This window comes from Alternaria atra, assembly GCF_907166805.1.
Source record: "Alternaria atra isolate CS162 genome assembly, contig: 23, whole genome shotgun sequence".
Taxonomy (NCBI): domain Eukaryota; kingdom Fungi; phylum Ascomycota; class Dothideomycetes; order Pleosporales; family Pleosporaceae; genus Alternaria; species Alternaria atra.
In genome coordinates this window covers 3,972,462-3,990,973 of record NW_025091321.1, presented here as the reverse complement: position 1 = coordinate 3,990,973, position 18,512 = coordinate 3,972,462, and the positions used below count along the sequence as shown (strand labels likewise).

The window sequence follows — 18,512 nt, the reverse complement described above, 5'->3', positions numbered from 1 at the left end:
TTTCACTTGCAGGCTCTCATTCATCTATGGAATTGAACTCATTCCTTCCCGAGACTCCAGTATATGTTTCCCATGAACACCTATGCGCCTTCGCTATGCCTCATGCCGGATGGAATACGTATTGTTGGTCTACCGTCTGCGAGTGGGCCTTGCACTAGGAGGCGGCGCCGACTCAAAAGCATCATCAGACTCGATCTCATCATCACTCTATCCTCACATTAGCTCACCCAAACACATCATCAAGTACCATCATTGTCACTTACCGGCTCCTGCACAACCTTCTTTCCCCGCGACGACCCAGCTCGCGTAGGCTGACTGCGCTGCGTGAGCGTCTGTGAGAAGTTCAACTTAGTCTGCGTAGCTGACGCCTTCGCCCTCACCGTACTCGTCTTCTTAGCCGGTGACTTGGCTCGCGCTAGGGTTTTTGTCATCCTTGCAGCGGGCTTTCTTGCAGGGGCTTTCTTTTGCGAGGCTACGAATAAGTCTTCTGCGCTGTCTTCTTCTTCTACTTCTTCCTCCATTACTTCTTCGTCGTCGTCATCATCGACCATGATTACGTCTTCGTCATCGGAGTCCTCTTCTTCTTCTATGACCTTCTTCTTGCCTCGACCGCCCTTGGCTGCGGGTGCGGCTTTCTTGGGTGCGGCCTTCTTGGTAGCTGCTGCAGTTTGACGAGTTGTGCCAGCTGCTTTGCCGCGACCACGTGGAGCAGCTTTCTTTGTCGGTATGGACGCTAAGCTCTCGTCATCGTCTTTCTCACCTTCATTATCAGAGCGGACGAGAGCGGCGGGCTGATCGGCCCAGGACCCGTCGAAATCGCTATCCCATCCAGCTGGCTTAGGTTTAATCTTGGACTTCCGGGTCTTCTTCAGCTGTCCTGAAGCGAACAGGTCCTCTAGTTGTTCTCGATACTCCACCATCTCCCTGGTAATCTCTTCTTCTTCAATTTCGTTGGCTGCCATGAGGTGCTTGAGCTGATTTTTGAGACTGTCTCCGACAAACGCCTCCATGGCGTGCTTATCATCTTTGTCTACAAACTGTGACACTGCGTCTCCGAACGAATTCTGTGGCAAGATCGTCAAGGTCTGGGCACTAAGAAATTCTTTTACCAGTTTATCGACCTTGACTGAGTCGATGGAAAGCTCAGCCAGGATATCTTCGTCTGGCTCTTCGGCATTACTCTTTAACGCCCGATTCGCCGGCTTCTTCTTCCGATGGAACTGTACAATATCGTTGATGTTCGCCACTTTGCCCATAAAGCGATTCGAGATACGCTGCGGATTCTCACAATGGAACTCGCCTGGAGCCGGAGCTGTATATTCAACACGCAGCCGAACAAGCGGTTTCGGAGGCTCGATATCGTCGCCTTCTTCCCGATCCACCTGAAGTTCGAGCCAGTCCCTGTTCGCTTCTTCGATCAGCTCCTCAATAACTTTGTTTAGGTATTGGGTGATCTTTGCACGGTTGTCGCTGACGTCGCGGACGCGCCAGACTTCCTTTTCCTTGATCTCCCTCTCTTCTGCAAGGACAATCTCCTTCATGATAAAAGGCCTGACGGTCTTTAGGCGGATGTTCTCAGTTGTGAACTCCTTGCCAGTGACACTCAGAATGGAGACATGCTTAGGAACAGCCTCTCCGGGCATGAGTGACGTAGCCACTGAGGAACCGGGTTGCATGACATGGAAGCCCATCTCAGGGTTGTATCGCGGGTCAATCAGACACTCGTGCTCGTGACCCCATACAACAAGATCCATGAACTCTGGCAGGAAGTTCTCAGGAAGATAGCTGGTTGGCGTATGCGCGTGATGATTCTGGTGTACGCTCATGAGGTTGAACCACTCGTCCTTCTGTGTACCAGGTTGGAAGAACTTGACGTTGCCGTCCCGCCAGGTATGGAACAAACGCTCATCACGAACGTTGCTGAGACCATAGAGCGCAAGTTTGGTACCACCTTTCTGGAGAAGTACCGGTTTCACCGCAATCTTATCGACTTCCGGAGTGCGACCGAAATAGTTGACAAAGCCAGATGCTTGCAGCAGATCGAGAGGAGAGAACGAGCCTTCACCTGATGGATCATCGTGATTTCCGTGGATGGCAAACACAGGTATAGCGATATTAATATCCTCATCCTCGTAATTGACATGATCGAACATGCCTCCGAAGTTCTCGCTCGCATCGCTCAGCATCTCCAGTTCGCATGGCTTCTCTCCAAGACAGTTTTGACGCAGTGACTTCATGACATGGTACATTGACTTTCTTGACGGTTTATTCTCGTGGAAGAGATCTCCTGCATGCAGCACCATGTCTACATCGTGTTCTTTCGCTAGGCACATCACCTCGTGGAATGTCCTCCAGCTGTCGTCTTTTCGCTCTGCGTCGCGCTCGTTGTATCCGACATGGCTGTCTGTGGCGACAAGTATCCTGATCGTGTCTGCACCTGTATTGTCGATCAGCACATGCTTTCCGTCTCAGCTCGGGTTCTCTCCATACCTCGCTGTGGACCGCGTCGTGGTGGCATAGTGGGCGATTGAAATGGAGTAAGTTGGGCTTCTCGACTCCTGGTGCTGACAGAGGTGATTCTGCTACCTAGACGCTGCCCTAGAGCACTGCAGATGTATTTTCTAACAAACACCCTACTGCAGCTAAAGAATCGCGAGCAATCACTCACCATTCGCGACGCGCTTCCGCCTAAGCCAAGCCCCTAGCGTCCCCCGCGTTCTCACGTGCATTCCGTGAAGCCATCGGAAGCAGTCGAAAACATTCGCCGACCTCATCTTTCACGCCCTACGTCGCAATGTTTCCCACACGGGCGCTCTGCGCTCGATCGGTCTGGAAAGGTAAGACACCACGTCTTGTGTTCAATCCCTAGAAAATAAAAAGACTAACTTCTCATCAGGCCCCAATATCGTCCCGTAAGCCACTACGATCAAGCCCTGCGAAACCCACCCTAATCATCTCGAAGCCTCCCTATAGTACAGAAGAAGGCGGGCGAAAGGACGCCACCGATCAAGACACAAGCGCGCTCGGCGACGATATTACCAAATTTTGTCGGCCTCAAGTTCCAGATACACAATGGGAAGGGCTACCTAGACATCACCATAACGGAGGACATGGTAGGACGTAAGCTTGGAGAATTTGCGCCGTAGGTCTCCCAGAAGCCCCATATCCTGTTAGAGTTTGGAGGAGGCAACCAACGGAGCGCTGACATATTATTCTAGGACACGGAAGCAGTTCACATACAAGCAGACGAAGAACAAATGAGCAATGGGAAACACGTGCATCAAATGGGAGTTTGGGTATCATTTTGGTTTATCTAGAAGCCATTCTGTACTGCTACTGTACAAATACGATGAGCCCTTTGCTTGGGCCAGATGCCTCAATCTTCTTAATGATCAAGTCCCTGCGCCTGTGATGCCGGTCCAAACGCCTAAAATGCATATCGATATCCCAAATTACCACATCCCGTCATGACCCAGCCTTGGTGTAGTGCTGCGCAAAGCCAGTAGAACTAGCGGTAGAACTCGCCACGCTTGATGTTGACTCCGTACTCGCCTACCGCCATGCCCAGATCCTCCATGGTGAGCACGGTACGTCCTTGGCTGCCGCCCTGGCCTCCTCCTCCGTATCCTGGCCGCTGGATACCGAGGTTGTAGTCCTTGGCCTTTGAGCCGCTGTCCTTTCCTCCAGGCGCACCACCAGGCGCTGTTGCTGCCGGTGCTCCGCCTGCGCCGCCCATGGGGTTGTTACTCGTCGTGTTTGATGACCTGATGCGAGAGAACTGGTAGGCGTCGGCTGCAATGTCGGCGATGAACTTCTGTGTCGCGAGGGCGAGCAGACGTGCAAGATGTTGTGATGTCTGGGGTGGCGGTGGCAGACCGGCGCGTGTCAAGTAGTAGTTGGTTACTGCATCAGGTATCTGGTCGCCTAGTCAGTACGCGATGCTTGGTGTAAGAGCGGAACGTGGCATACAATAGGCGCATAGTCATCCATCTTGCCTAGGAACTCGCGCAACGTTGCGTCCTTCTTCGCAGGTATGCGCGCTTCAAACGCGGCGGCTGAGTCCGCCATGCCGTTGACCGTCGCGGGCTCCGCATCGTTTGCGCCGTCGAGATTCATGGCGTCGGCTTCCAGTTGTGTCGCGTCTTGCTTGATCTCGTCGTCCACCGTCTGGTCTAGTTCATCGTTGACCTCCATGTTGGTGTCTGGGGGCTGGGAGTTGGTCTCGGACATGGTTGCGATACGAGTGATGTGTGTTGCGACGTGGTGATGCGAGGTATGACGTGGGCTGGCTTAATCGCGGTTGCGGGCTGTGGAGATAATGCGGGAGTGAGTGAACGGCGAGCCAAGCACGATCGCCCGATGCGGCAGGCGTAAGGGAGCCAATCGGAGTGGTCGCAGCTCAACCACCAGCATCGCATTTCTCTACGACGCGTTATCCACCTCACTGTGTAAGACTTATCATGTTCTTGACTACTTAATCTACATGGTTTCTCTTACAAGTTGTAGGCCGAAAGGGAAAACTTGGGCTGGCTGCACTGCCATAAGTCTAGGAACCCTGAGCGAATGCCGGAGCACCTGACCCAGGCAAAGAGCCAACTAAGAACATGAGGGTTCAGCCTTGTGCAAGCTGCATGCATATCTGATAGAGATGATGGCTTCTTTTGCCCTACATTGTTAACAGCTGTGCAATTCGCTCTTTTTGACATTCCAGGTTGACACCAAGCTATCTCAACTTCAGACGTGTTCAGCTTACAATACATCATTCTGATCATTCTCACACACCCTTTATTTTTCCAATCATACGTTGCAAAGAACCCCTTAATAGTGCGCCTTATGCATGCCCTTCTAAAACACAGGTACCTGGATACCGTGCGGAATTGACACAACGAACAGCAACACAGTTACTCCAGGCTACACCGTGCAGGGGATTCTCCACCCGACAGCATATCATCTGCCATGGCTGTGCTTACAGACTTGCCGCCAGAGATTCTAGAGCAGATCTATCGCTTCCTGGGAAGCATCGACGACGTTCACCTTCTCGGACGCGCATGCACCAAAACCCATCGTGTCATCCAACAGCGAAACATCTACCTCGAGATCATGCGCTCAGTAATCTACTCATCTCCCCAACACCGCTACGACTTCCAGCTATGCAAGGCCTTGGACCTTCACCGTAAAATCGTCGGGCACTTGGAACGGCACACCTCACCTCTAACCGCAAGTCAGCCCGGATCTTTCAGTTTCAATACCTGGGAAATGCTGTTGATGCGAACCGCCACTAAATGTGGTAGTCCATCTGAATGGAAAGACGAAGCCATTTGTGATGTGCTAGCCCGGTACCAGGGGTTGCGTGTCCTGGAGGATATGTGGTTGGAACGAGAACTCCAAGGGCCGGATTTCTTATCCGTTGATGATACTTCAGATGCACAGCGCCTTGTCCATGGTTTCGAGACACTCGTTAATCGCGAGCAGAAGTTCAGAGACGGAGATCTACCATCGCGAAACCCACAAACGCAGCATACATGGCACTATAACAAGTTCAACGCCGACCAAAGAGGGCGGTTCTATGCTGCGGTGGTGTGTGTCTGGCTTCTCAATGAGATAAGATGGGTCTTGACCAACTTTGCCTACCCAGCGAATTTCACAATTCAGATCGAGATCTTGGAGAGCCTCAAGTCGAGGATCGAAAGGGAGGCGAGGACGCCATTGCTGGATGAACTGGACCGGCATGCCGTGTTCTCATTCATGTACCATCATGTACTTCCACTCCACGCTTTGTTCCTAGCAGACGCCAACTCATCGAAACTTCTCTTCACATTCGCTTCTGACTTTTCCAAAGACGGGGCTCATTGCACTAGGTATTTCATGCTCCACCCATGCACCTGCCCGATCTATGAATGCTGACTCTTGTAACAAAAAGATTACTCCAACTATTTCTCATGGCCAGCCAAACCTACTTCCAACCCCCCGACCTCGTCGACCTAACCGTCCGCTCACTCACATCGCGCAAACCCCCTTACCCCCTCCTTGCCACCCCCAGCTCAATCGAAAAGTACCGTCGTCCCCTCCCTGCCCTTTTCCACCGCGGCCACGACCTCTGCTGCGAAGACCGCAAGGCGTCTTTCCAACGCACGTCCATGGCACACCTTACGCTCATAACACGCTCTTCGTTCCACTAAACAAGTCATGATATGAGTCAGGGTGGTATCAGCCCCTCAGCGCTTGGTGAGGCGTTGTTCAAGGTTCCGGATCATGCAAGACGGTACTTTGCGGATCGCGTCATGGTGGCTTTTGAGAAGGAGGAAGTGGAACAGGGGGGGAAGAGGGAGATTAGAGTTGTTTTTCCGAAGAAGGAGGAGTGGATTAGGTGGAAGGTTTGGTGGTGGGTGGGGAGTGAGGAGAAGGCTAGGATGAAAATGGAGAGGATGAGGACGGGCTCATAGGGGGCTGACGGGTGGGGAAGCGTAAATAGGCTGAGTTGGAGACTGAAGAGAAGGATGCTTGGATGCTGGATCGTGTGTGGATGAGGGACAGGGGATGATGATCACGCAACTGTCGTGAAGTTTCAATGGATTCTTATTACTGATCGCACCCGCGTTGCTGCGGATTAAGAGTTTCTGATTCTGTTGCTCATGGATGGTCACATTCGTGTTGCTTGGGTTCGATCGGATAAGGAGACTATTTTTGGAGACACATTTGGTCTGAGGTTATCGCAGGCCGAGGCGAGGCAGTGTGGACTGGGATTGTGGAGGCTGCTAATTGTAATCACCGGTCGTTGAGTCGGACTCGTTGAATCGTTCTAAGATCCCACGTATGTAAGCCGAGTTAGGTATGGCACGTCAAGGCCTCTTAAAGTGGAACAAGGTAAAATTATGGATTAAATATAGACGTACAACGGAGAACGCCTGATGGTGCGGACGATGCTCCTAACATGCTTGAGATCAATGGCGGATATGTGAAACGTGGGGATGCTGAGGCGCATTCAAGAGGCGCGCCTTGTGAAAGTGTGGCGGTGATACGATATTCGCATACCCAAGCCTCGCGGCATGAAGGTCATGTCGACGTTGACGTGCAGCAACATGCGCCTTGGTCTTGCTACAAAGAGTTAACACGCGTTTCAACGGATTAGCATCCGCAGCTTATCCGCGCCGATGGACTGGATGCAGCGGCTAGAGAGTGTAGAGACATAGTGGTGCTCTTGGTGGAGCGGAGAAGCTGGACGGTTGAGGACTAGTTGGCCAGGCATAACAATGAAGGCTTGTATATTGTAGACAAACAATACGGGCTGGCTGGTTTGGAGTTCCCGGCAGGACTCGGAAGGTCAATGGCCGCGATTCCGTTTTCCCGTAGGGCACAAGGATCCGTACATGGCTCGCTCGTGCTGCCGACCATTGGCAAAGGAACGTGAAAGTGCCGGCACGACACGGCCCTCACCGAGGCGCCCGATGTCCCAAGGTTGGAGGCCAATTGGGAGTAAGCCGGCATGCTGGGCTGGGCAGCATGCGAGATTTGTTCGAGTGCAGGCAGCCATGTATAAAACTACCTTTTTGCAAGTGAGGGGTCGATGGGGTTCGCGAGACGTCATTGGCGTGTTGAAGCGCGTCAAACTGAAATGCTGCAAAGCAAACGCAGAACCACGGTCGACGTAGAGGGCAGCCAGCATAAATGCAGGCATGAAATGTGCAAGCGGCACGTCATCTGCTAGCAGCTCGACGGCCGCTCTCGGGAACTGGGCGAGAGAGTGGTGAATGCGCCGAAGTAGCGTGGGCTGTCGGGTTCTTTTAGAGCACCACCTTAACGAAAGAAAAATTCGCGCTTGAAAGTGACCCTCTTCCTCCCACCTGCGCTTGCATCTCCCGCACACACGACAGCCAATTTTCTTTCCTGGCGCTCCGTCTGCCTTGATCTCGTCGCATACGACCCTCAGACGCCGCCTCAGCCTACTCCGTCGTTGTTGCTTTCACGTCAGACAAGCCTATAACTTGACCTTGGTGTGCCTGGAGCCCGTACCTCATTGCACATTCCAACCCTCATTATCCGCCCACCACCCGCCGAGCAACCTTTTTATTCCGCCGACGCAGCCTTCTCTGCCCCTTCTCTGCGACAGCCAACCCCGCAGTCTACGACGACTCGCCCCAGAGGTTAGTTTCGCGCACATTACCGCCCACGCCCGCCGCACGCTTGCTACCTGTTTGCTCCCCGCCTCGAGTTCGCTGGGCACTTTGCGCAATATCTTTCCCTTCTGCCCGCCCTTGGGCTCCTCCCAGTAGCCCTCTGTGTACTATTCCTGCTCCTTCTCGTTTAGACTTGGCCGGCCCACGCAGTCATTTCGACTTCTTGTGCGCTGCCAGGCCCGCTACCACCACCACTACCCACGTCACTTGTTTCCACCACCACATCTTGAATGCTACTCACATAGTATTTCCAACACTGCTTTTCTCCGCTAACGCCAATCACTACAGCACGCGCAAAGACCGTCACGCTCTCCAAACTGTGAACCAGGGAGCATTCACTTTCCTCACATCGTGTGAGACCGCCTCGGTATCGAGCTATCGTTCAGCACACTACCCAGTTCTCCGCCACTGCAGAGCTACATCGCCGCAGCATCACTTTAGTCGCCAGCACAAGGCCTGGTAGCGGCAAAGGAACTTACGTGCGGGGAGGCTAGAAAAACACCTCTCCGGACATACCAGCGTCAACACCTGTTGGCCAGCTTGCCGCAGCGCTCCCGTCGGGGATTCTAAGCGCATATTCTCGTCCAACCAGCCGGACTTTAGTCGAGATTCACACAAAAACCAAAATGGCCTCTACATTTTCATATGCGCAAGCCGCAAAAGGCGTCTCCACGCCAGCGACCACAAGCAAGTCGGCATCCGGCTCTGCTACTCCAGCCAAGGACGGCAACAGCGCATCTGGCCAAGAAACCAGTGCTTCGCCCAGCAACTGGGCTGAAGACGTCGAGTCTGAGTCGCGCCCTGAGCAACCTGCGAAAGCCCACGAGGCGCAACCAGAGCAAACCGCTCCCAACGTGGCTAAGATTTCACAGCCTGTAGATGCCTCTAATGAATCCTCACCGGATCTCGCATCCTCCACCTCGTCAACAGTCACCAAGGACGACGACGTTTCCTCGATACCAAATGCCTCCTCTGAGTCGACCACTTGGGATAATAAGTCCCAGGCCTCCACCTCTGTTGATAAGTCGGTCGAGCCGGTCGAAAAGACATCCGACAAGGTCAAGAAGGCCAAAAATGTCCCCGCTAAGCCTCTTCAGGAGGCGCCCGTACCGACTGTAAACCCTTGGAAAATACGAGCGGACACCATCAAGTCCCAGGTCCAGAAGGTCGCACCCCAAACAACTCCCAACGGAGTCCAGGCTAAGAAGGGCGACTCAACGTCCCAAGAGAAGGTCACAAACGGCGAGAGCAGAAGCAAGGGCCGAAAAGATTTCCGGGGCGATGTCGATGTCAGGAATGGTGCCAAGGGTAGATTTCCTGAGAAGGATGCCAAGGCAGGCCCGAATGCGAGCGCGCTGCCTCCTCCGCCAAACCGCGATCAGGAGTCCTGGCCAACCCCCGAGACCGTTATTGATGAGGATCGCAAGAAGGCCCAAGAGAAGGGCGAGAAGACCGAGCAAAAACCCAGGGATGGCACCTCGACCAGCAAGCATGAGTGGGTGAAAATCCCATACACACCAACTGTCGTGTTCAACACACCTCTGCCAAACGCGGCAGGTGCTAGGAGAGGTGGCCGACCTGGAGGACGTGGTGGAGCGCTGAGCAGTGGCAGGCCTACTGGTTTCGGCAGCAATGGTGCTGAACACACTGAGAAGGATGGATTCGCACTGAACGGCGAGCAGAAGGCAGCTGCTCAGGATGCGTCTCCAAAGACAAAGCGCACCGATTCACCTACGTTGAACGGTCAGTCGCCCGCAGTCAACGGAGACAGCGCTGACAAAGCCACTGGCCCTGTAACCTCCGAGTCTGAGGCACAGCCCAGGAGGTCGACATTGTCCAACATGCCCGCTCAGAACGGCGCCTACCCTCGCCAGTACCCCGGCAAGCCCCACAAGGGCCGCCGAGGCGAATTCCACGGCGCCGGAGAGCGAAGGAGAGATGGTGCTTCCTCACCCACCAAGGATAACACCTGGGGTGAGCATCAGACCTCTGCTGGAACGCAGACAGACGCTGCTGGGGATGGTGAGCGTAGAGCTCCTACTTACCAAGACGGCTCTTCGCATGGTCATTCCAAGCGCTTTAGTTCATTCTCTAGTGGTCGTGAACGTGGCCGTGGAGGTCGCGGCGGCCGTGGAAACTACACCAATGGGCACCACTTCACTAACGGACACTCTACGTCGAGCTTCCCCTTGGGTCCACGATCTCCTACGACCTTTGTTCCCGAGAGCAACAGTTTCTTCCCCGCGTCTCAGGGCAAGTACGGTCGCAACGGCCATCGATCACAGTCTTTGACTGCCGACCCTTACAGGTACCAATCCTTCCAGAGCGGGTACCCAGCTCCTATACAGACTGGCCATGATATGTACCCTTACGGCATGGCTCCTCCACCTATGAGCGCTGGATTACCGTACAGCCCATACGGCGTTGATCAGTACCAGATTTTCTCCATGATCACTGCCCAAGTGTATGCTTCCCATTGCTCAAGCACAAGGCCCTTGCTAACAATCCACTAGGGAGTACTACTTCTCCGTTGACAACTTGCTCAAGGATATGTACCTACGTCGCCACATGGATTCACAAGGATTTGTCTCTCTTGAATTCATTGCTGGTTTCAACCGCATCAAGAACCTGTCCCCCGATATCGACATGATTAGGCTTGTCTGCCAGCAGTCTGCCGTCATTGAGTACCGCACTAGCGAGAACGGTCAAGACCGACTGCGTCGCAAGGACAACTGGGCACAATGGGTTCTTGACATGGCCGAGCGCGATCCATCTGCGCAGAACGAGGGACCAAAGGAGCTCAACCAACCTCAGATCTCTCATCCTGCAGGCTTCGACCCATCCAAGCCCCCTCAGTGGTCAGCCATGTCCCCAGCTTTTAGCCCGTTCGGGAACGAGGGCGCCTACCCTCAGATGAACGGATTCCATCCTGTTCCCCAAGATGCCGGATCGGTGCCGGCGGAGACAAACGGCACGGCCCCGGAAGAAGCAAATGCGGCCGTCTCGAACGGTCACCCGATCGAGAGCTCGACAAAGGCTGTGAGTGGAGAACCTGATTCATTTTCTGACTTGCAACTCGACAGCTTGACAGTCGTTATGCGCAAGCAAAACCAGACCCAAGCGTTGCCTCCTTCCGTTTCACGAACATTTTCTAATGGCTCCATCGATAGTAAACATGGCGTGCCAGATGAACCGGAGAACTCGATCACCTGCCAAGTGATGGTTAATGGTGCCGGAAAATCGGATGGGTAAGTTGGTAACTCGGGGAAGCTTGACGCACGTGCTGACCACGTCAATAGTGGCGCTGAGAGCCAGCTTGATCGCCCACAGACCGTCACCGACCCCTTACAATCGACTTCTCCCGCTGCGCCTGCTCGCCTCTATTGGGTCAAAGATCATCACAACCCAGTTCACACAATTCCCTCTGATTCATCGCATGAATCGTATTATCATCTTCGATCCAAAGCCCTTTACCAGCGTTCCAATGCACCTCTGGGCACAACCCCTTACGACATGAACGTTCTTTACCAATTCTGGTCACATTTCTTGATACGGAATTTCAATCAATCAATGTACGACGAGTTCCGCCATTTGGCTTTCGAAGACGCCGCCCACCGGAGGACGGACACTGGAATTTCCAATCTTATCGAGTTTTACGGCGAGTCTTTGCTTTCGTCACATGGGGTGATCCGCCAGCGGGTAGCTTCAGACTTCATTGAACTTATCAGGACCGAGGACGAGCGCCGTCCAGCTTTCGACCAGCTGAAAGCAGCTTATTGCAGCGGTAGCATGGACCTTCGAAGTCGACAGCGTATTGATGATTTGCTTGATGCTGATACCTTGGCTCTGTTGACACCCCCATGATCTTACAAAGATGCTGTGGTAACCATGTCATAATGAGTTAAGGTCTTCGCGTCTCTTCGTCATGGTCTTCGGTCTTGTTGCTTCCAATTTTCCCCCCTTGCGAGTTTTCGGACTGTGTATACATTGACAAAAGTTCATGTTTTGGCGTTTTCTACCTGGTCGGCGGTCGATCAACTGTTTTTTTTTCCTCTTCGATAGAAACCATCTCGCGTCTTCGATTTTTTCCCTTGATGTTCACACGAATTACCAATCCTCCAATACGAAATACCCTTCTCAGGAATCATCTGGCTTTTCCCTCTTCTCCTGGATCTAGGGGCCTTCATAGCATTGAAAGCTGGCGTTTTGTGTGTCTATTTTGCATGTTCATCCACTCCAGCATACAAAACTCCGATGGCAGCTTTCTCTCCTCTCAGGTACAAATGGCATTCCTGTTCTTCCCTCACTTGTAGGTGGATGTGGGATGCTTGGTTGTCTTGTTTCAATGAAGCAAAGTATGTAAAAAGCGGCGATCAAGGCCCATGAGTGTGGCTTCTGCTTTGTAAAAGTACGAAAATGAATACCTTCTGTTCTTGGTAAATTTGTTGTAAACCCACTTGGTGAAGTGTAATCTCGGTCTTTCATATGTCGCAGGATGATGCATTCATACATAGTCAAGTGCTTGCAGTGTCGGCTCGCTGCGCTATGGAGAAAGCGTTACCCTTGGTTTGTTTTTTCACTTCATTCACGAAGAACAATCTCTCCTTAGAGTATCACAAGAGTCGCATCCGACAATCCCCAGCACTCAACGGAAACGCAACATGGCCAAATTACCCCGTATTTAGTCTATGGTTTTGTGCCTTGCAACATTGATGCCTCATGGGTGAAGAAGAGGAGTCTTGGCATATCTGGAACGAAGTCGGGTCGCGGACCAGTCGGTGAGTGAGTTGGCATGTGATCGTCGTCATCGTTCGGGAGTTCCACACCAATCGCTCCGATGGGTGGCGACATTGACCCTGCGCCTCATTAACGTTGCCTTCCCCACACCTAAGCATCACCACTCTCTCTCCTGGTAACACACAACCATCATGGCACCTGCCGTGGTGCATCTATATAATTCGGTGGCCAAAAACGCGAGAGCGTTTAAGTAAGTTCGTGATACCATTCGATTTCGGCTGCGTATTAACAGATAAAGGGCTGCCTGGAAACATGCTGCGAAACTCGTACAGAAACAACTACCAGAATCAGCACGACCTGCAGATGCAGTACTGCAACCTATCCTCGCTCGGAATGCCCCAAAGCATCCTCTCCATCGCATTGCCTACCTCAAACAAAGCAAGGGCCGCTGGTACACTACCCATAGCCAGATTAGCGCCGCAGTTCGACGCTTCGCTACCTCTGCTGCTCGCAACTCAGGCGTGAAGTATGACAGGGCTTCCTTTCCCAAGTCACGCATCGGAGGCATCGTCACCGCTCAGGCCGGTCGCGCGCCTTTCGCATCGACCCTTCGCCCGAACCTCACCGGTGGCACACTTGGACGAACTGCAGGAGGCTATGGATGGGGCTCTGGCAGGGCCGGAGGTGCACGATACTTTTCGCATGGACCGGCATCCCCAGCCCAAGTCATCAATAACGTCTCTCAGGCCGTACGGGCGTTCCTCGTTGGCGGACAAAAGGCTCAATTCGATGGCGTCAACCCACACAACGGCGAGAAGCGCTTCAAGACCGTATCGGCGCTTCAGGATCAGGTCAACCGCACGCTGAACAAGGTCCCCAAGGCTACTCCTGGATCATACATCAGCTTCAACGTTAACCCCACCGTCACCGCTCTTACTCCCCTTAAGGCTGTCAAGGGCTTCACTTCGTTCGCGCAAGAGAAGGAGACACTGAACAGCGAGGGTCTCCTCGACGTTCTATCTGTCGACTTCTCTAGGGCCGTCAAGGAGCTCGCTGCAGTCCTCAAAGATCTGCAACGACTGGCAGCATTAGGTGACCTTCCAATCTCGTACGAGAATTCGGTACTCAAAGTCCACTTCCCTGGCTGCGATGCGCAAACAGTAGAGACGATATGCAACGACTTCGAGGTTTCAAGAGGCGCAGTATACCAAGATGAAGACTTCGACTCTTTCGTCGGCACCGACATCGCGCTGCTCTTCCCATTCGCACCCAGCCAGACACCTTCCGAGTGTTCTTTCTATGATAAACCCGTCGCCGATCGCCAACACGTACAACCCAACATCGACTGGACGCACATGCTTTCGCCATCACCCGCGGCTTCAGAAGCCTTCTCGACGCATTCGGAGCAGAGCTACGACCAGCTAGACGACTTTGTGACTGAGCCAAACCCGTGGTTATCCGACGCGTCGCCTTCAGGATACGATAGCTTGCACACCAGTGAGGCTGATGAAATGGACATGCATACACCGTTGGAGTACCAGGGTGTTGAGGGTATGTATAAGTTCATGGCTCAGTGTGAGTCGCGATAGATGGACGTAGGCAAGGCGTTGACGATTGATGATACCTTTTGGCTTAGATTGATGGGGTGGCGTTTGATGTATTGAACTCTCCTATGTAGTAACAAATCAATAAACGAAGTGACATTACAACGAGAACTGAGGTAGTGAGTACCCTAACTTAAAAGCATCGGCACAGAAGTTGACCTGGAGTCCGCGGTGCCGATGCCGGCACCTACATCATAGCTTGCATGCTTCGACGAACGCAGCCGAGCCGCTTGCCCTCTCTCGCAACTGTATTAGCCGGAAAGGGCAGGGGCGTCAAAAGCGTTAACGTAAGAGCTCGGCTTATGGGTTATTTCCGGGCAAGGGCGTAGGATGTTAACCTCTCCACTTTTTCTTGCCATCTCTCTCTTGACCTCAGGAGGCGCAACAATGACTTTCAAATCCTTTATACGCGTGCGCGACCTGATCCTTGCTCATACGTTGACGTGCATGGTATCTGGGTGAGATTGCGGATTAACAGATTTCACTGTTTGGCAACTGTAGGGTTGTTTGGCGTGCTATTTCCGGCATAAGAAGTCGGGATAGTAGGAACAGAATTCGGAACAGGAACTCGGGGTTAGAATCTGAGGACATTCGGAAAGCTTCGCAATGACGCTGAATGCAGGACAACGTGGAGAAGAGAAGGAAATTAACGAGGATACAAGAGATGGCATCTCAGGACCAGAAAAGAGAAGAAGCAGCCAAAACCTACAACTCAATATGCGACCGTCCGAAACCAACAAACACGAGACGATGATGAACAAGAGCGCAGAGCAAGAACACCAACAAGCTCCAACTACCACTACTGCCCCCTCGTCCAAACCCCCGTCGACGTCCCCCAAACGGCGGCTACGGCTGGGTATGCGTATGCGCTGTCGCTACAATAAACGGCCACACCTGGGGTCTAAACTCCGCCTACGCCGTCTTCCTTGCCCACTACCTCTCCACTCGCACTTTCCCCGGTGCCACACCTCTTCAATACGCCTTTATCGGCGGTCTATCCATTTCTCAAGCCTTGATCGTATCCCCCGTTGCCACGCTAACAACACGGCGGTTCGGGACCCGCACGACACTGTTCATTGGCGTGGGGTTCGAGACTGTGAGTTTTATCGGGGCGAGTTTTGCAAGTGAGATTTGGCATTTGTTCTTGAGTCAGGGTGTGTGTTTTGGATGGGGGATGGGGTTTTTGTTCGTCGGTTCGTATTGTCTTTCTGTATTCAAGTGCGTGCTTGTGTGAGATGTATACATGGCTGACTTTGTATCACCCCCGACATTTAGGTTCCGTGGGGATTGCTGCGCAGTGGTTTACCACGCATCGTTCTCTGGCAAACGGGTGTTGTGCCGCGGGGAGTGGTCTCGGGGGCTTGATCTACAGTCTCGCTGCTCAGGCTATGATTCGTGATATTGGGCTTCCGTGGGCTTTTCGCACGCTGGCCGTTATCGCTTTCGTCGTCAATAGTGCGTGTGCGCTGCTTATTAAAGATCGGAATAAGCAGATTGGGGCTAGTCAGCTTGGTTTCGACTATAGCCTTTTTCGTAAACCGCAGTTTGTGGGACTGCTGGCGTTTGGGTTCTTGAGTATGTTGGGGTATATCGTTCTACTCTTTAGTTTACCGAGTTACGCCAGGACGATTGGGTTGAGTGCGCAGCAGGGTAGTGTGATTGGTGCTGTTTTCAACTTGGGGCAAGCGCTGGGTAGGCCGCCCATTGGGTACTTTTCCGACTCTATTGGGAGATTGAATATGGCTGGAAGTATGACATTCCTTGTTGGAGTGTTTTGTCTGCTCATTTGGATCTTTGCAAAGAGCTTTGGGGTGCTGGTTTTCTTTAGTCTTGTGGGAGGTATGGTGGCGGGGACGTTTTGGGCGACGGCTGCACCGGTTACGACAGAGGTTATGGGGCTGAGGGATCTGCCGAGTGCGTTGAGTATCACTTGGTTGGTGCTTGTGCTGCCCACTACTTGTGAGTTCATGTTCCTTTCTTGTTTTCTTTTTACCTGTATGGGGAAGACTTACTAATATGGGATACAGTCTCCGAGCCCATCGGTCTTGAGATTGTAGCATTCAACGGAGGGAGCTACACTGGAGCTATCCTGTTCACGGGGTGGATGTATATCGGTGCTGCGGTCTGTCTCTGGATGGTGAGAACCTGGAAGATTGGTGAGGATGAGGAGAATGCTGCGGCAGCTACAAAGGGTGAAGTTGACCCGACTCTTGGTGAGGTTGAGAGCTTCCAGAGGAGCCCATTCGTAAAGAGGATGTTCATGATCCGAAAAGTTTAAGTGGTCATGACACAAAATATATGCACTTTTAGCGCGGGAAGAGATAGACGAACATAGCATCAACGATGTGCACTGATATGCATCATATGAGCTGATATGAGTGTTTTGCACGATATTCAATGTCAAATAATAGTACCCAGGAGATATCTACAAAGTGTTCGTTCACTAGCACCATTTTCCAAGGGGCTACGTTGTGCCTCTAGTCTTGACTAGCCCTTTGTTAGCTTGCAAACCCATTCGGGGAACACTTTCACCGCGTCATCCTTCACAAAAGCCGAGTCACACGGTACATTCTCCAAAACTCTCTGTGGAGAGGAGTCCATAAAACAGCATGTAGTTTGTGGAACCCTCGTAACCCATGAAAGAATATTTAACAAGCGCAAATTTGATTGCAACCAATACCGCTTGCTTCAAGATTTTCCTATGGTCGAGACGTCAGCAGCACGCCTTCTACTGTCTGGCTAGCCTTTGCTATCCAAACACGGGGAGAGACTCCTTACGGCTCTACAATTGGCAATACAGGATCGACAGTCGTTTTGACGTTTATCCATGCCAGCCAAGTTTCCATCTGGAGACTGGACACTTGGGAAGGCTGTAGCAACACCTAAAAGTGCAGCACAGATTACGAGCAGCTTCATGATCAAGCTCAAGATACGGATTATTTATAAATGAGTTTAATGATGTTTGGGAGGGAGCAATGTGGTGTTGTGAAGACCATCGAACCAGGAAACTCAAGGGTTTATATAGCAAATGTCTGAATACTAATATTAGGATCCACAACGGCAGTTGCTCAACTTCAGCTGTCCATGTTCAGTAATCCTCAGCCGGACATCCGCTCTTGTTGTATAAGAACTCTTAATAGGGCGTCGGTCCTTCCTCGATATTAAGCTCGGTTGTACCGTTCCAGACGATCATGTGCCTCAAATGGTTGGCTACTTGGCGTTGAAGGTAAGTAAAGGCTTAGGGAGTGCCTTTCTTTCCAATACCAAATAATTCTTGCTATCAACTTTGTGATAGGTTCCAGGTATCGTACATCTAAAGAGCTCAAACGAGCATGACAAAGGGATCTGCCGTTATCCTTGCAAGTGGTGCCGAAATTGCTCCCTTTTTTTGGCATCGATGCGAACTTGGAGAAGGAATACACTATGAACATAGTCGCAGTTAATGCAAGCCTTATAAGTGCCAATGAGCCGGTCTTGGTAACTAAGGGTACCGCTGGCGAGAACTTCAGATACTAAGTATTCTACCCGGGCTTGTAGTTAGTTAGCACTGCCTACGAAAGATGACCGTGGTAAATACATGGCATCGTTGATGATTTTCTTGTTGGCTGCACCATTTGTAGCCGCCTCGTTTATTGATCATAAAGTATGTCAACACACACAAACACACACACACTGTGTATATAGTGGCAGACCTACTGCACTGAGAGAAGACGTATAACGTAGGGTACTCACGTGTTGTTTGAATACAAGACAGAAAATCCAAGCTCCTAGAGTTCTCGCTATCCAGTGCATCGACCTATAGCTGCTTCAAGTGAAACGCGAAACTCAATGCTTTTTATGTGGCGTTGCTTGTCTGGCCGTAAACTGATGGTTGAAGGAGTTTCTAGAAGTATGTGAGACGGGGGCTTGACGAGACATCGCTATCCTTGCACCGCAGCATTAGCTCCCGTTGTCTAATCACTAGTCAGGTCCCCTTTCTCGGTGTCGCTGCATCACG

The 18,512-nt window shown here is 52.1% G+C and overlaps 5 protein-coding genes across 5 annotated transcripts; 3 read left to right on the top strand and 2 right to left on the bottom strand.

The window, feature by feature from the left end:
* Nucleotides 1-129: 129 nt before the first annotated feature.
* Nucleotides 130-2,518, bottom strand: ALTATR162_LOCUS4877 (uncharacterized protein; the record flags this gene model as incomplete). Its single annotated transcript, XM_043312493.1, has 3 exons — nucleotides 130-207; nucleotides 264-2,437; nucleotides 2,491-2,518. 3 exons carry the CDS (start codon nucleotides 2,516-2,518, stop codon nucleotides 130-132), a joined length of 2,280 nt encoding a protein of 759 aa, XP_043168428.1.
* A 990-nt stretch (nucleotides 2,519-3,508) lies between these two features.
* ALTATR162_LOCUS4876 (uncharacterized protein) lies at nucleotides 3,509-4,230 on the bottom strand (the record flags this gene model as incomplete). The annotated part of the gene is made up of 2 exons (XM_043312492.1): nucleotides 3,509-3,916; nucleotides 3,970-4,230. 2 exons carry the CDS (start codon nucleotides 4,228-4,230, stop codon nucleotides 3,509-3,511), a joined length of 669 nt encoding a protein of 222 aa, XP_043168427.1.
* Nucleotides 4,231-4,956: 726 nt separating this feature from the next.
* ALTATR162_LOCUS4875 (uncharacterized protein) lies at nucleotides 4,957-6,179 on the top strand (the record flags this gene model as incomplete). The annotated part of the gene is made up of 2 exons (XM_043312491.1): nucleotides 4,957-5,858; nucleotides 5,921-6,179. The coding sequence occupies 2 exons, from the start codon at nucleotides 4,957-4,959 to the stop codon at nucleotides 6,177-6,179; spliced, it is 1,161 nt and encodes a 386-aa protein (XP_043168426.1).
* A 2,621-nt stretch (nucleotides 6,180-8,800) lies between these two features.
* Nucleotides 8,801-12,038, top strand: ALTATR162_LOCUS4874 (uncharacterized protein; the record flags this gene model as incomplete). Its single annotated transcript, XM_043312490.1, has 3 exons — nucleotides 8,801-10,638; nucleotides 10,688-11,422; nucleotides 11,474-12,038. The coding sequence occupies 3 exons, from the start codon at nucleotides 8,801-8,803 to the stop codon at nucleotides 12,036-12,038; spliced, it is 3,138 nt and encodes a 1,045-aa protein (XP_043168425.1).
* A 1,064-nt stretch (nucleotides 12,039-13,102) lies between these two features.
* Nucleotides 13,103-16,793, top strand: ALTATR162_LOCUS4873 (uncharacterized protein; the record flags this gene model as incomplete). The annotated part of the gene is made up of 3 exons (XM_043312489.1): nucleotides 13,103-13,161; nucleotides 13,210-14,462; nucleotides 16,543-16,793. The coding sequence occupies 3 exons, from the start codon at nucleotides 13,103-13,105 to the stop codon at nucleotides 16,791-16,793; spliced, it is 1,563 nt and encodes a 520-aa protein (XP_043168424.1).
* Between the last annotated feature and the right edge of the window lie 1,719 nt (nucleotides 16,794-18,512).